The following is a 14623-nucleotide window of genomic DNA, read 5'->3' as shown; positions in this document are numbered from 1 at the left end:
GAGATGAGGTCTCACCAAGTTGCCCAGGCTGGTCTCGAACCCGCGGGCTCAGGCAGTCCACTCACCTCAGCCTCCCAAAGCGCGGGATTACAGGCTGAGCCACCGAGCCCGGCTGTGCATATTTAATGTGTGCAACTTGATTGATGAGTTTTGAGATAAGTATACACCCTTGAAACCACCATCACAATCATTGCCATAAGTGTATCCTTATCTAGTAAGATGATGTAGTATTTGTGCTTCTGTGCCTAGCTTGTTTCATGTAGCATAATGTCCTCCTTGTCTCATCCATGTTGTCATAAACAGCAGGATTTCCTTCTTTTTTAAGACTTTAAATTCAATCAAGTGCATATACCACATTTCCTTTATCCGTTCATCTGTTGCTGGATACTTAGATTGCTTGGCTATTGTGAATAGTGCCACAGTGAACATGGGAGTTCTGCTGTATTTTGTCTGTTAGAAGGGAGTTACAGAGTCCAGCCTATACTCAAGGGGAGGTTAATTTTGCTCCACTCCTTTTAATTTAAAAACATTTTTTTTCTTTTGTAGAGACAGGATCTCACTATGTTGCCCAAGCTGGTCTCATGCTCCTGGCCTCAAGCAATCCTCTCATTTTGATCTTCCAAAGTGTTGAGATTATTAGCATGGGCCACCACACCTGGCCCATCATCTCAATTTTTTTGAAAGAAAGAGTTTCAAAGAATTTGTGGGGACATATTTTTAATCTGGCATACAAATGTCCCAAGTTCTTTTCTCTGCCTTCTCTTTACTACCTAAGATGACAGAAAGACATATGCTTGCATATTCTCTCTCTTTTTTTAACGTTAGGGTAAATTCACATTCAGTAAAATGCACAGATCTTAAGTATTTAGTTCTATGAACTTTGATAAGTTTATATACTTTGTAATCAAAACAATAAGTTCCAGAAAGTTTCTTTGTGCTGTTTCCAATCAAACCCTCCCCCCACAGCACACATTCTCAGATTTGTGACTTTTTGGGGCCTCATGGAAACAGGATTCTGCTTGTGCATTCTTTGGCTGTTGGCCTCTTTGTTCAGGTTGATGCCCAGGACCCACTCACATGACTGCATGTCTCAGGAACTGGTGAATTACTGGGCACTGTTTCCTTCTATGGATACACCACAGCTGGCTGTTCCACTCAGCAGTGGGTAGCTAGTGTTTGGCCAGTTTGAATGAGGGCTTATGTCGTCATTTCTCTAGTGAGTGCCTGGGAGTGGTGGACTAGCTGGTCTCAGGGCAGGTGTGTGAGGAGTCTCCTTCACCAGGAAGCAGAGCAGCCATGGCCTTTTCTGTCCTGTGAAGGGCTTGAGACTGTTTGGAGTTTAGTTTATGTTTTTTCATGTCCTCAACTTTCTGATGAGGGAGTGTGTGTGTGTGTGTATGTATTCCAATAAAACTTTATTTATAAAATCAGGCAGCAGTGGAGATTTGGCCCTTGATCTCTATTTTGCCTGCTCCTGGTCTAGAAGGCAAGACAGATTAATTTTAAAGACCCACAAATGTGTATAGTTGCTCATTGTGATAAGTACCATGAAGAGTATAAAGCAAATGCTAAGGGAGAGGGAATAGGAGAGACTGCATGTGAGGGGAGGGGTGGATGGGTCTTAAAAGTTACGATTTTATCACTTTTCTGCCACTTATTCATTGCTATTGGGAGCAGTGGTCCACATGTGAACCAGACTGAAGTGCCACAAACTGCCTTTTGAAGTCGTTAGAAGAGATGGCCTGGCCTGGGGTTCAAGAAGCCTTTCTGGCTGGAGGAATATGGATAGGTCCCTACAGGCCTGGTACCAGGGGACACTCAGTCTCATTGTTCTTGCAGATGAGGATAATTTACTTTGGGGGAGGAACATTGCCACGCTGATGATGAAAACGTCAGGCCCAGCCTTTAGTATCAAATGTGGTGGATTGGGAAAGGGAGGTAGGGAGTGTGGGCCCCGCAAAGCAGAGATTCCCAGTGCTGGTTTGACATCCAAATTGCCCAGAGACTGTCCCTAAAATACAGGTTTGCAGGCATGTTATCCCTGCCTCTGCTCAGGCCTGGCCTTCTGATTGAGTAAGTTTAAGGGGAACTCAGTTCCCAAGGGTCAAATCTTGGGGCCAAGAATGAGGTTCTCTAAGCAGAGAAACAACAGAGGCCTGGGACAAATTCTCTGAATGTGTGTGCTGAAAGTACAGAGGCTGATCCTTGAGAGGCCATTACATATTCCAGTCTCCAAACCTAGGTGTTTTCTGTTGTCGGACAATAACCCCTCAAGAAATCAGTGTCTGTAACGTGGTTTCGGATCACCTGTGAATGGAATTTCTCTTTTAATCTACTCTTTCCTTCCTTCCTTAACCACAAATGACTAACCAGTCTCTCTAATTCAACATCATTTGTATTTGACATCCAAGTCCCTAAAAGCACAAATAAAGCCCAAACAAAGCAGCGAAACTTTTTATCCCTCTGTGAAGACATTGAAGAAATAAAACTCATCTGATTTTCTAAAGTAATTGCTTTTCCCACAGCACATTAGAATCCTGGACAAGAGAGCCCCTGTGGGCTGGCGTGGAAGGAACAACTTTACCAGAGACGTTGCAGTGAAGAAATGGCTGAGTTAAGGATGGTTCAGGGCTCACGTCCTTTCCAAAGGCAGTTCCATAAGACACAAAAGTTCTAGCAGAACTTGTGGGAACAGCTCTCTATTCTTTCTCCTTTGTTGTCACTGGCCTCTCTTCTCATTCGGTAAATATTGTTTCCATGCCTGAATGCCAGACATAGGAAGGGCAGCTGGCAGCCTGTACCCCATGGGTGCTCATGGTCTGGGACATCCTATGGTCAGTTGGTATTTCTAAGGACAGAGTGGTCAGTGCCATTGTTCCTGAGTGTTCGTGCTGTTTAAGATGTTTCAACGTGATTGTTTGGTCACTTGGTAGGTTGCTTGTCTCTCCTTGGCTCTGTCGCCTTCCCCACTGTCTCCTTCCCCCACCTCACCTGGCCTTTGTAGTGGCAAAAGAGCCTTCTACCCGTACTTCATCAGGGAAATGTGTCCTGTAAGAACTGCCCCAGGGCATGGGACGGACAGTGGAAATACCAGGAACTCGTTTTAGAGGCTTGTGCTTAGAGTGACGTGGATATCCCATTTGTCTTCTCAGCTGCCTGGCCCCTGTCCCGTCCTGGCAATGTCAAATACACCCTGCCAGGCTGAAGGTTATATCTTTTTTTTGAGTCAGAGTCTCACTCTGTCACCCAGGTTGGAGTGCAGTGGCATGATCCACAACCACTGTAGCGTCGACCTGCTGGGCTCGGGCAATCCTTCCGTTTCAGCCTCTCAAGTAGCTGAAACTATAGGCGCACATCACCACTCCTGGCTAATTTTTTTGGTTTACTGTAGAGACGAGATCTCACCAAGTTGCCCAGGGTGGCCTTGAACCTCTGGGCTCAGGCAATCCTTTCGCCTCAGCCTCCTGAACTGCTGGAATTACAGGTGTGAGCCACCACATCCGGCCATAGCTGTGATTTCTGAGAAATAACTCTACACTTTGCAGAATCACTTTTATTTATGCCCACAGCCAGTAGAGGTGTGCTATCTAAATGCTTACCTCAGACTGTCAGTGCTGAACTTGAGTGACATTTGAGTTATGGAGAACTTCTTTGTTCAACACCTATGGTAGTGTGGTCCTGTTTGGAAGGTGCTCTGTGCAAACAATGTGGGTCCTGGATCCAGGCTTCAATTATGAACGCTCAAGCAGGATTCTTGAGCCACCACAGATACACAAACTGCTTTCTGCATTGCTATTCTCCACAGTGTTTTGGTTTATAATGTGTAACGTGTGGCGTAAGCGTTTTGCATCATATGTAAATGAAAAGAAACCCCTTGATGGCATTATCCATGGAAAGTATATCCACTCTGTATCCTGGTCTCTTCATAGTTAAAATGAAGCAATGTCCCAGCCTGGACAATTTGGTGAGACCTCGTCTCTACAGTAAATCCAAAAAATTAGTCAGGCGTGGTGGCAGGCTCCTGTAATTCCAGCTACTTGGAAGACTGAGGCAGAAGAATCAATGTATACAGACTCTGTTTCATGCACATAATTGTTAAACATTATATAAAATTACCTTCAGGCTATGTGTATAAGGTATCGATGAAACATAAATGAAGTTCATGTTTTGACTTGGGTCCCATCCTCAAGATACCTCATTATGTATATGCAAATATTCCAAATTCCAGAACAATCTGAAACCCTTCTGGTCCCAAGCATTTTGGATGAGGGGTGCTTAACCTATACCTTGGAAAGGTCTTAGACACCAGAGTGTGTTGATGGCAGCATTTGAGCAACAGTGCCCTGTGACTACAAGCCAGAATGGTCCCTGCATTCCTATCTCATCATTGACACCAAAAGTAGGTAGAAAAGGAGGGCCCTAAAGTCATCTGCAAGATTTGGAAATTATCCTTTCCTCCTTGGTGAAGATCGTTATTAACCCTATTCACAAAGCAATGGTGAATTAATTCGTGATTACAGAACAGTCCAAAAATGCTTAGTTATGTTGGAAATGTTCACACACAAGGTCATTTCACTGAGAACTTAATGGTGTGCATCTTGGGACAGAAAAAGCTGCTTCTCTCCTGAACATTCTGCAAAGAGATTGAAAGTGATTAAAAGCAGTAAGTGCGTTTGTGGCCCATGCACCTTCAAGTGAAAGGCACAACATAACACATGTACTAGGGTAGGTATTTGCCTGCAAGGCCCTGAGCTAGCTCCCTGCTTTCTGAAGAGGCACTTACAGCCTGGGAGGAGCTTGGAGCCAGGTGAGCCATAGGTGTTTGAGAAGCCTGTGCTGGGCGTGACTGGAGGAGGAGGGTCTGGCAGGCCAGAAGCTGGGGGGACAGGGAGCAAAAAATGAGACGACTCAGAAATGGGTCCCGTGTCTACAGGGAGTGCCTCATGAACAGATGGAGTCTGAGAAGAAAAGCGCCACCTCCCCTATGAGGAAACCTCGTATGCAGACACGGGCTGGCTGTCTCCATGGCAGAGCCAGAACGGGGATGTGAAGGCGAGGAATGTTAACAGGCTCTCAAGGGCGCTTGGGTTTTCTCCTAACAGTGGTTTCTGTCCTATGCTATTATGTTGAACTGTGAGCACGTTTTAGGTGGCCCTTCCTGCGGGCCTGTCCTCTTCAGATTACTTGTGCTCGGCTTTGTAGTCCTGTTCAGAGCATTTGCGCTCTGTGTCCTTCGGCAGCCGCCAGTCCAGTGGGAACAGCCGGACTGTGTGGGGCGGGGCAGGTCTTGGGGCCTGTGCTGCTTGCTGCCTGCCAGCCCTCTCCCCTCCTGATCTGTTGGAGCAGCTCTCTCCTTGGTAACGTGTCATTAGCATGTTTTGCATGAAAATGAGCACCAGCCTGGTCTGAATAGCAATTGGACTCTGGAGTGCAGCTGCCTTTTTAATTTTCCTTTGTATGGCTTAACTTCCTGCACCAGTATATTCCCGGGAGCTTGTGCAGAGACACAAAGTCCTTAAGTCATCTTTGTGTCTTGCTTTTTCTACCTCTGGATATTACTATCACTATTTGTTTTATCCTAAAAAATATGACAAAGGGATATGCATACATCTATACAGAGACACATGAACCTACACGTATCCTACACACACATACATAACCTAGGCACACAATACAACCAAACACAGATGCAACACAGACATACAGTTACACAGACACACAGACATGGCGTACATCCTAACTCAGATACAACACAGGTACACATATATAACACAGACACACATACACAACAGACACAAGCAACATATGTCCTAACGCAGATACAACAAGACACACACATCCTACATACCTCCTAACAGAGGCATATATCTATACATAGGCATAGTAATAGGGATGCACGTATGCGTGCACACACACACACACACCCTTTTCTACACACACCTACAAAGCAGTGTCTTGGAACCAACTAGAAACACAGGTTGGAATATGACCCCAGCAGAGCCACAAATTCCCATTTTTGGTCCTTTTTTTAAAAAAATTGTGTCTCTAACTCGAATTTCCTGGATTCTTATCAACCTGGACAATAAAAACGAATTAGTGATTTTATAGCTTTGACTTTGCAAAGTGGATGGTATGTCCAGAAAAACAAGGTGGGAATCTGGGGCAAACTTGGTCCAGAATTCCATGCAGATGCCATTCTAAATGAAACGAAGTGTTGGGCTGGAGCACCGTGTACTGTGCTCCTGGAGAGAGAAGTGACTGCGTGGTGCACACCCTTCCCCTGAGAACAGGGAACCCCACTCCTGTACAGGGTGGCCCTTTGGCAAGGTGAGAAGGGGCCTGTGAGCACCCTCTGAGCAGGAGAGAAACCAGGAGCCAGCCTACTGAAGGTCTTTTGCTCTGAGTCTTTGTTCACTTCGCAGAGGGACTTTGCTCCTGCCTGCTAGTTCCCTTCCATGTCTGGTTAGATCTCAGAGTCTAAGGCATTTTGCAAGTATTTTTTTCTTTTTTCTATTTTCTTTTTTTTACAAGTAGTTTTTTTCTTAATCAGTGGGTAACAAAAGACACTTCGATTTCAGCAGTAAATTGTAGCTCACTTAATTTTCTCTTTATATGATGTAGTAGTTATTAAATAATAGGTAGCAGGTGCTTTCAGGTGGATCTGTGGATGCTAGATTTCAAGAGTTTTGATAGGAAAAAATGTTCACGTGCACCTCAACTCTTTGAAGTGAAATGAAATATTGAAATTGAAATATAGGCCGGGCTCAGCGGCTCAGTCTGTAATCCCAGCACTTTGGGAGACCAAGGCGAGTGGATTGCCTGAGCCTGCAGGTTCAAGACCAGCCCAGACAACTTGGCGAGACCTCGTGTCTATACAATAAATAAAAAATTAGCTGGGCATGGTAGTGCGCACCTGTAGTTCCAGTTTCTTGGAAGGCTAAGACAGAAGGATCGCTGGAGCCCAGGAGGTCGACACTGGGGTGGCCATAAGTATGCCACAGCACTCTAGCCTCGGTTACAAAGTGAGACTCTAACTCAAAAAAATTGAAATATTGAATGTTGAAGTGAAGTAATGGGGAGACAGCTGACCCATGAGAGCACATGCTCTCAGAATGCAAGTCAGTTTGACGGAGTTTTAATGTCATTCTGTGTATCATTTTGTAACCAGACAGCTGCTTGACCAGGTATTGTTCTCTAAACCATCTGTAGTTGTTTTCAAGTTATTTCATTAAATCTTCAAACTAGAAGTTTCTGTTGCTATCTGCCTGATACCCATAAGAAATCCAACTTCCTTGAGTAAGGCTGCTGTTGTCAGTAGCTCTTAGATAGGGCCATTTGGTTCTAGCTTGTTTTCTAAGCCTGTCAGGCTTCTCTAAGCATAGAGCAGACATGCCCTCTTTTGGGGTCCCAACTGGCCATGAACTCTTATGTCCTCTTCTGGACCTTGAGGACTTCAGCTCTTGGCATTGGGGTGCTTACAGTAGTAGAGTGGAGCGTGCATGGCCGCAGCCACCATACGGAGGGGAAGGGAGGGCATTGGGCGTCCAGTAAACCTGAGAGGGCTTCCCCCTGAGGTCACAGCAAGATTGACATGCACGGAGCACTCAATTTACAGTGCAGTGAACTGAGTGGGCTGGGACGTCTGGAATGCCTGGAGCATCCAGATTGCTCCAAGGTACGAGTTCAGAGGCAGCACATCTCTGAGCCTCAGGGCCAGCCCTGGAATGGGGTGCCTGTGCGGGCCCAGGGTGTCAGGGAAGTCTCTTCCATATCACACTTGCCATCTGCTGCTCCTGTTTGGATCTCCTTTAGCAACTCATAGGTCATCTTCTAACCGAAAACAACTCCTTCCTTGAATCGAAGGCTCATTTGATTACTCTTTTGGTTCAAAAGAAGCAATGTGACAGCAAACAGCACAGCAGATTGATGTGTGTTAGCCTGTGAGCTTAGCTACAACCTGACTAAATGCGCATAGGAGACCTGTCTGTGTGTATAATCGTGCACACGTGTGTAAATGTGATAGAGTAATAAATCTGTGAGGCTTGGCCCTTCCTAAAGAAATAGTCTTTGTTTTTCTCATTTTCCATAATACATCGCTGATTTTCAAGTTGTCATTCAGGATTTGATTTGCAGCTCATCTCAGAAAGGTTTCTTCCTTTGTAGATGGCAGTTCCCATAAATCACGTGAAAATATTGGGACTTGAGGTGAATATAGCCATATGTGAGAATTTTCACAAACATTCATATTATTTTCTAAGGTTTTTGTTCAGTTTTCTTTGCAAAAAATAATGCAGTTTGTACCTGTATGTGATGTGTGTATGCATGTGCTTTGAATGCCTTGTGCCCTACTATATGACATGCCAGTTGTTAGCCTCATGCTAACAACTTCATGTTGTCTAATACGTGTCAGGACTCACTTTCTTGCTTTAGGACCTGTGGTAGGAACAGGTATGAGAAAATGTATGTGAATTTAAGTCCTTAAAGTGGTTTAAGGGGATTGTCAAGATCTGGGTCCGGTCACCTGTGGAAGAGGGAAGGTGTGAACTGGAACCAGCTAATTTTTACTTGTTTTTTTTTCTCTAGACAAGCAGATGCCCAATGTCAGGAAGGCAGTCCAGGAACACAGAGACGCCCACCGAGTCAGAACTTACAGAACCCGTCCACAGTCTCTGAATCATCTCACCCCCAGGAAGCCCCACAGCTGCCCCGGGAGGGCCGGAGCCGAGCAGGGACTCTACCCCGTGATTATAGATACTCGGAGGAGAACATCCCAGCAGATTCAGGACCCCAAACCCAGTGCATCAGCTCACCCCCGCAAGCTCGGGGACAGGACTCGTGGCTGGTGAGCGCAGCCCCGCTCACCAAGAGGCCAGTCCCGCAGAGGCCACCGCCATCCAAGCGTGAGCCCAGGAAGTACAGGAGCCCGGATAGCACACCTGCTGACATTCACCTGGCCATCCCCAGCAGGCCCTTCCCACCACCATCCCCCGCATCCCTGGATGTGTGTGAGGCCCGCCTGCCCCTCTCCCACAGCCCTTCTGTGGTCAGCAGTTCCCAGCCCCAGGATGCCCCGAGGGCCGCTGCCTGTGAGCATGATAGCCAGCATGTGAGTGGGGACACGCCCCGTCCTCCACCAGAAGCACTGCTCCCTCCTAAGCACCGGCACTTGCAGACAGCCACCATGGAGACCTCGCGTTCCCCTTCCCCTCAGTTTGCTCCCCAGAAACTGACGGACAAACCTCCCCTGCTCATCCAGGATGAGGATTCAACAAGGTATTGTCATGGGATGGGGGCCATGTGTGTTCATTCTCTCTTGTGAGCTTCCTCCATAGGATGTGCGTCTCGATCTCCTAGGCTCAAGCAGTCCTCCTACCTTGGTCTCCCAAAGTACTGAAATTACAGGTGTGAGCTACCACACCTGGCTGGGATAATTTTCATCACATTCTTTAGAGCTATGATTTTGGCCCTCTAGGGACATTTGGCAATGGCTGGATTTTTGTTGTCTCAGTGCATGTGGGGGTGTGCTCCTGGCACTTGGTGAGTGGAGCCCAGGGATGCTACTCAGTGCCCTATAGTGCACAGGACGGCCCCCACCACAGAGAATTATTTGTCCCCCATATGTCAACAGTGCTGAAAACCTGCTGTAGAGCTGCATCGCCCAACACAGTAGCCACAGTCACTTGAGTTGTGTAAATGTACTTTAATGAAAGTCAAATAAACAAAATTCAGTTCCTCAGTTGTACTAGGTGTGGCATGTGGCTGCAGTACTGGACAGAACAGATAATTTCCATCATTGCAGAAAGCTCTGTTGGCTTTCACTGCTCTGGAATCTCAGACCCCTCTTTTTTTTTTTTTTTAAAGCTTCAAAAGAACTCGACAGAGAAAGGACATTATCAATACTGATACTATATTTCCAACTGTGATAACATAACCACAGCTTTATCTGTGGGCCAGAACTGGACTTGGCATCATTGAAAATGTGGACCTGTCATGGTTTTTTTACTTTTTAAAGAATATATATTTCTGTAGAGATAGGGTCTTGCTATGTGCCCAGGTTGGTCTCGAACTCCTGGGTTCAAGCAACCCTCCCTCTTCAGCCTCCCAAAGTGCTGGGATTAAAGGCATGAACGATCATACCCTGCCTTTGAATTTTTTTCATGTGCAAGTCATAACCGTTTTCAAGAAGATAGACCCTTTTTGTTTAGAAATTACCAGCAATAGATGCTTTGATGAAAAGTATATGTGGGCTGGGTGTGGTGACTCACACCTGTAATCCCAGCACTTTGAGAGGCTGAGGTGGGAGAATCACTTGAAGCCAGGAGTTTGAGACCAACCTGGGTAGTACAGGGAGACCTTATCTCTACAAAAAAAATTAAAAATTAGCCAGGCATGGTGGCATGCACCTGTAGTCCCAGCTACTCAGGAAGGATGGCCTGAGCTCACAAGTCCAAGGCTGCAGTGATCAGGGTTTTGAAGTACAGAACGATGTGCATGCCAGGGGTTTCTTATTTGTCGTTGCTTGGATAAGGTGGCAGGGTTTTCCTACTTAAGTTTAACATATCTAAAGGGTATTTTCCACAGTTAGACTTTTGAAAATGTATTCACAAGGAGTTGTAGGAACTGTCTGAGTGCCCAGATAAAGCACATCAGCTCCTAGTGGTTTCTACTGGACAGACAATATGTAATATATTTTACTTTCACCTGCATACCACACCTTTACAAATAGGGGAAGAACCATCCTGCATCCCTCATCATCAACTCAAGGGAGCCAAACAGCATATAATTGAGAGCATCGTGGCTGCCCTCATCCTATGGAAAAATCGAATCCGTTTGTGTAGTGTAGAAGCAGTTTTCAGTTCACTGAGTTCGAAGCACAGCCTGAATCTGGTTGTGGGAGTTTGGCTTGTTTTCGTTTTTCTTTCTGCCTGGCACCAGCAGATGCCTCTCTTTCTCTAGTATGTCCTTATGGAATACTTTGAAAAGTTCTTGGTTGGGACAGCCCTGGCCACTGAGGTCCCATACATGGGCTAGTGTGCTGTGACCAGAGTAGCTGGTGTTGCCGCATGGTCAGGCCATTTCCTCTGTCCCCTCTTTCTCCTCCTGTGGGTAACTTAGGTGCCTCTCCAGTTCCTTTTATTTAAAAAAGGAGTCACTTAGAGTAATTCAGAACTGGCAAGTTCCTTGCTTACTGCGGAGTCCTTATCTCACTGGTGTGCAGATCTTCATGGGGGTGGCTTGAGGCACTGGGGGAGTACAAGGCCGGTGGGGGGTGGGCCCAGTGCACATGGCACAGGAAGAAGCTCCTGAGTGGGCCGTGGGCAGGGGCCCCAGTTTGGACTCCACACTTGCTCTGGAGAGGAGCTCCCTCAGGCCCCGAGAACCATGTGGGAACCGTGGATGTCAACCTAAGGTGTGATGGGAATTCTGTGAAAATGCCCATCCACTGTGATTTCCCCTACAAAGGAAATTTTAACTGAGTGGAGCTGGCTAAAGTTTGCATTATTATCAGGATAAAGGCAAATGACTATTAAACTATCTGCATGTCCCCCTATAACCCCCAGAAAGATGCCCTCAGATGCGTTAGGGTGTAGTTGGCAGTTTGAAAGGGAAAGGATGCTGAGGTCCGAAGACTGAGCTGTGAGGTCAGAGAGAATCTCTTGCCCTGCTCTTCCTCGTCCAGGATATGTGATCATGGAAGCTCCTTCCAGTACCGTGGCTGACTGGCTGCTTGAGTCAAGTTTTCCCATCTGTAAGGAAGGGCAGGGGACCCACCAGTCAGAATCTGGGGCTGGAGCAAGCTTTACGATTTCAGCTAGTGACTCTTCTCCTTCCAGAATCGAGCGGGTGATGGACAACAACACCACGGTGAAGATGGTGCCCATCAAGATCGTGCATTCGGAGAGTCAGCCAGAGAAAGAGAGCCGCCAGAGCCTGGCGCGCCCCGCTGAGCTGCCTGCCCTGCCCAGCGGGCTGGAGAAAGACCAGATCAAGACACTGAGCACATCAGAGCAGTCCTACTCCCGCTTCTGCGTGTACACGCGGCAGGGTGCCGAGCCCGAGGCCCAGCACAGGGCCCGACCAGCCGAGCCCGAGCCCCCCAGTGCCCAGGCACCCCCTGAGAAAGAGCGCTGTGCCTCCCCTCCCGGGCTCAGCTACATAAAGGCCAAAGAGAAGACTGTGGAAGACCTGAAGTCAGAGGAGCTGGCCAGGGAGATCGTGGGGAAGGATAAGTCTCTGGCCGACATCCTGGATCCCAGTGTGAAAATAAAAACCACCATGGACTTGATGGAAGGGATCTTCCCCAAAGATGAGCACCTCCTGGAAGAAGCCCAGCAGCGGAGGAAGCTGCTCCCCAAAATCCCCTCTCCTAGAACCACAGAGGAGAGGTGAGCAGACATTGCTTCCCAGTGTGTGTGTGATTCTGTCTGGCATCTCTCAGGCTTGTAAAAGGAGTGGGGGGCATATCTGCTTCTCTATTTTCATGATTGCTTTTGGGGGGAGACAGATTTTCACGAGGGCTCCTCAGTGCTTAGGACTTTTTGGCTTCTTAGTGAGCCTCTCAAAAAAGAAGCTAAGGGCCAACCCCTAGGGATGATGACTCTGGGGCCCACTAAGCTGTCTGTACTTGAGGCCAGCATGATTTATGACAGTGCCACAGGTCTTCTTTCTGGTAAGACAGCAGTTCTCACTGGGGACCGTTGTCTTCCCCAGGGGACAATTAGCAACGTCACACTGGGGGATGGGTGCTCCAGATATCTTGTGGGTGGAGCTCAGGGTTATAGCTCAGCACTCTTTGGTGCACAGTTCAGCTTCACCACAGAGAATACTCTAGCCCCAAATGTCCCTAGTGCTGACATAAGAAATCTGTCATAATAGGGGTGAAGGGTTAGACTGAGTATTCGTATTTCTTAATGAGACAGGTTTTAAAAAATGTATATTTACATCTACATGGACAGATTTGTTTTAATTAGTTTTGTAGATAGCACTTTCAGCTTCCCCCCTTCAGCCATTTGACTGCAACAGCACGCACAATGACATCTTCCCTGCTGCTTAGAATACTCTGTATTCACAAGCACCATTCATGGGCGATAGTGTAGGGTGGCTATAAAACACAGCAGAGATGGAAAAAGAAGACAAATTAGACCCAGGCAGGAGGGAAGCCAGCATGACTGTAAAAGAAAGGTTGAAGGTGGTGGTGTTTATAGATCGAGTCACACCTGTCAGGCAGGAACAGTTTATGCCCTTACCTCTATGGTGGTGATTTTTAGTCATTCCTGCTTATTCAAGTGTTTTGCCCTTTTTGAAAACAACATTCCATAGACTTAATGGATATCCATTTGGCAAGGTTTTTGAGTTTTTTTAGTGTTTTTGTTTTTTTTTTATTAATTTAGACACCAGATCTCAGTCTGTCACCTAAGCTGAAGTACAGTGGCATGATCTTGGCTCACTGCAGCCTCAAGCTCCTAGGCTCAAGGGATCCTCCCTTCTCAGCCTCCCTAGCAGCTGGGACTACAGGCACACAACACTTGGCTATTTTTATTTTATTTTTGGTAGAGATGAGGTCTTGCTATATTGCCCAGGCTCGTCTCAAACTCCTAGACTCAAGCAATCCTCCTCCCTGAGCCTCCCAAAGTGCTAGGATTACAGGTGTGAGCCACTATACCCAGTCTGTTTTTGTTTTTGTTTTGTTTGTTTGTTTGTTTTTTGAGTTGGAGTCTCTGTCACCCAGACTGGAGTGCAGTGGCCGCTCCCGGCCACAGCAACCTCTACCTGCTGGGCTCTGGCGATCCTTCTGCCTCAGCCTTCTAAGGAGCTGGAACTACAGGTGCATGCTACCACACCTGACTAATTTTTTTTTTTTATTGTAGAGATGAGGTCTCACCAAGTTACCCAGACTGGTCTCGAACTCGCGGGCTCAGGCAATCCACTCACCTCAGCCTCCCAAAGCGCAGGATTACAGGCTGAGCCACCAAGCCCAGCTTGTTTTTGTTTTTTAGCTTTAGCCTTATTATATACTTTTTTCCCCTTCGGCTGTCTCATCTCCCTGACTGGTATCCATTAGCACCAGCGTTGATTTGTCACAACCCAGGGAGTGTGGCTGAGGGGTGGTCTGTGCATAGAGTCACAGCTCATCGAAGTGCTGACATCTTTACCCAGGAAAGAGGAGCCAAACATGCCTGCAGCTGTGTCCCTGGCCACCAATTCTACCTACTACAGCACATCGGCCCCCAAGGCGGAGCTGCTGATCAAGATGAAGGACATGCAGGAGCAGCAGGAGCCCGAAGAGGATTCGGGGAGCGACTTAGACCATGACCTCTCAGTGAAGAAGGTAGGAAAGCTGGAATTCACATGTGCCTTGCGAGGTAGGGATGGCACTAGGACCAGGTCTTTCTATTATAGTTTCTACCCTAGCACAGACCCTGCACACATGTCTGCAGGCATTGTGTTTGGTTTTTCTACAAGGCAGTGAAATGTAGGGTGTTATTAGTAAGCCCTTTGTAGTTAATTCTGTGTTCTAATCTTGGGTCTTTCCACAGAGGTCTCTTTGCTATCATTTTCTAGTAAGATCCAATGTCAAATTAGTGTACACAGGTACCATTCTCTTTCATTTAAATTTCAGCCA

The 14623-nt window shown here is 46.9% G+C and overlaps 1 protein-coding gene across 1 annotated transcript in view; it reads left to right on the top strand.

Moving 5' to 3' along the window:
• LOC103268062 (protein Shroom2-like) overlaps positions 1–14389 on the top strand; it is a gene marked incomplete at its 3' end in the record, with an annotated part of 138561 nt that extends 124172 nt beyond the window's left edge. Inside the window, exons 7-9 of the mRNA XM_008065626.2 lie at positions 8584–9273; positions 11835–12386; positions 14158–14389. Of these exons, the coding sequence (XP_008063817.2) occupies positions 8584–9273; positions 11835–12386; positions 14158–14389 (1474 nt within the window). The remainder of the gene's footprint in view (positions 1–8583; positions 9274–11834; positions 12387–14157) is intronic.
• Between the last annotated feature and the right edge of the window lie 234 nt (positions 14390–14623).

This window comes from Carlito syrichta, unplaced genomic scaffold (genome assembly GCF_000164805.1).
Source record: "Carlito syrichta isolate Samal-C Ts95f unplaced genomic scaffold, Tarsius_syrichta-2.0.1 Scaffold103472, whole genome shotgun sequence".
Classification (NCBI taxonomy): Eukaryota; Metazoa; Chordata; class Mammalia; order Primates; family Tarsiidae; genus Carlito; species Carlito syrichta.
The sequence above is the reverse complement of the archived record's forward strand: the minus strand, read 5'-3'. Positions and strand labels throughout refer to the sequence as shown.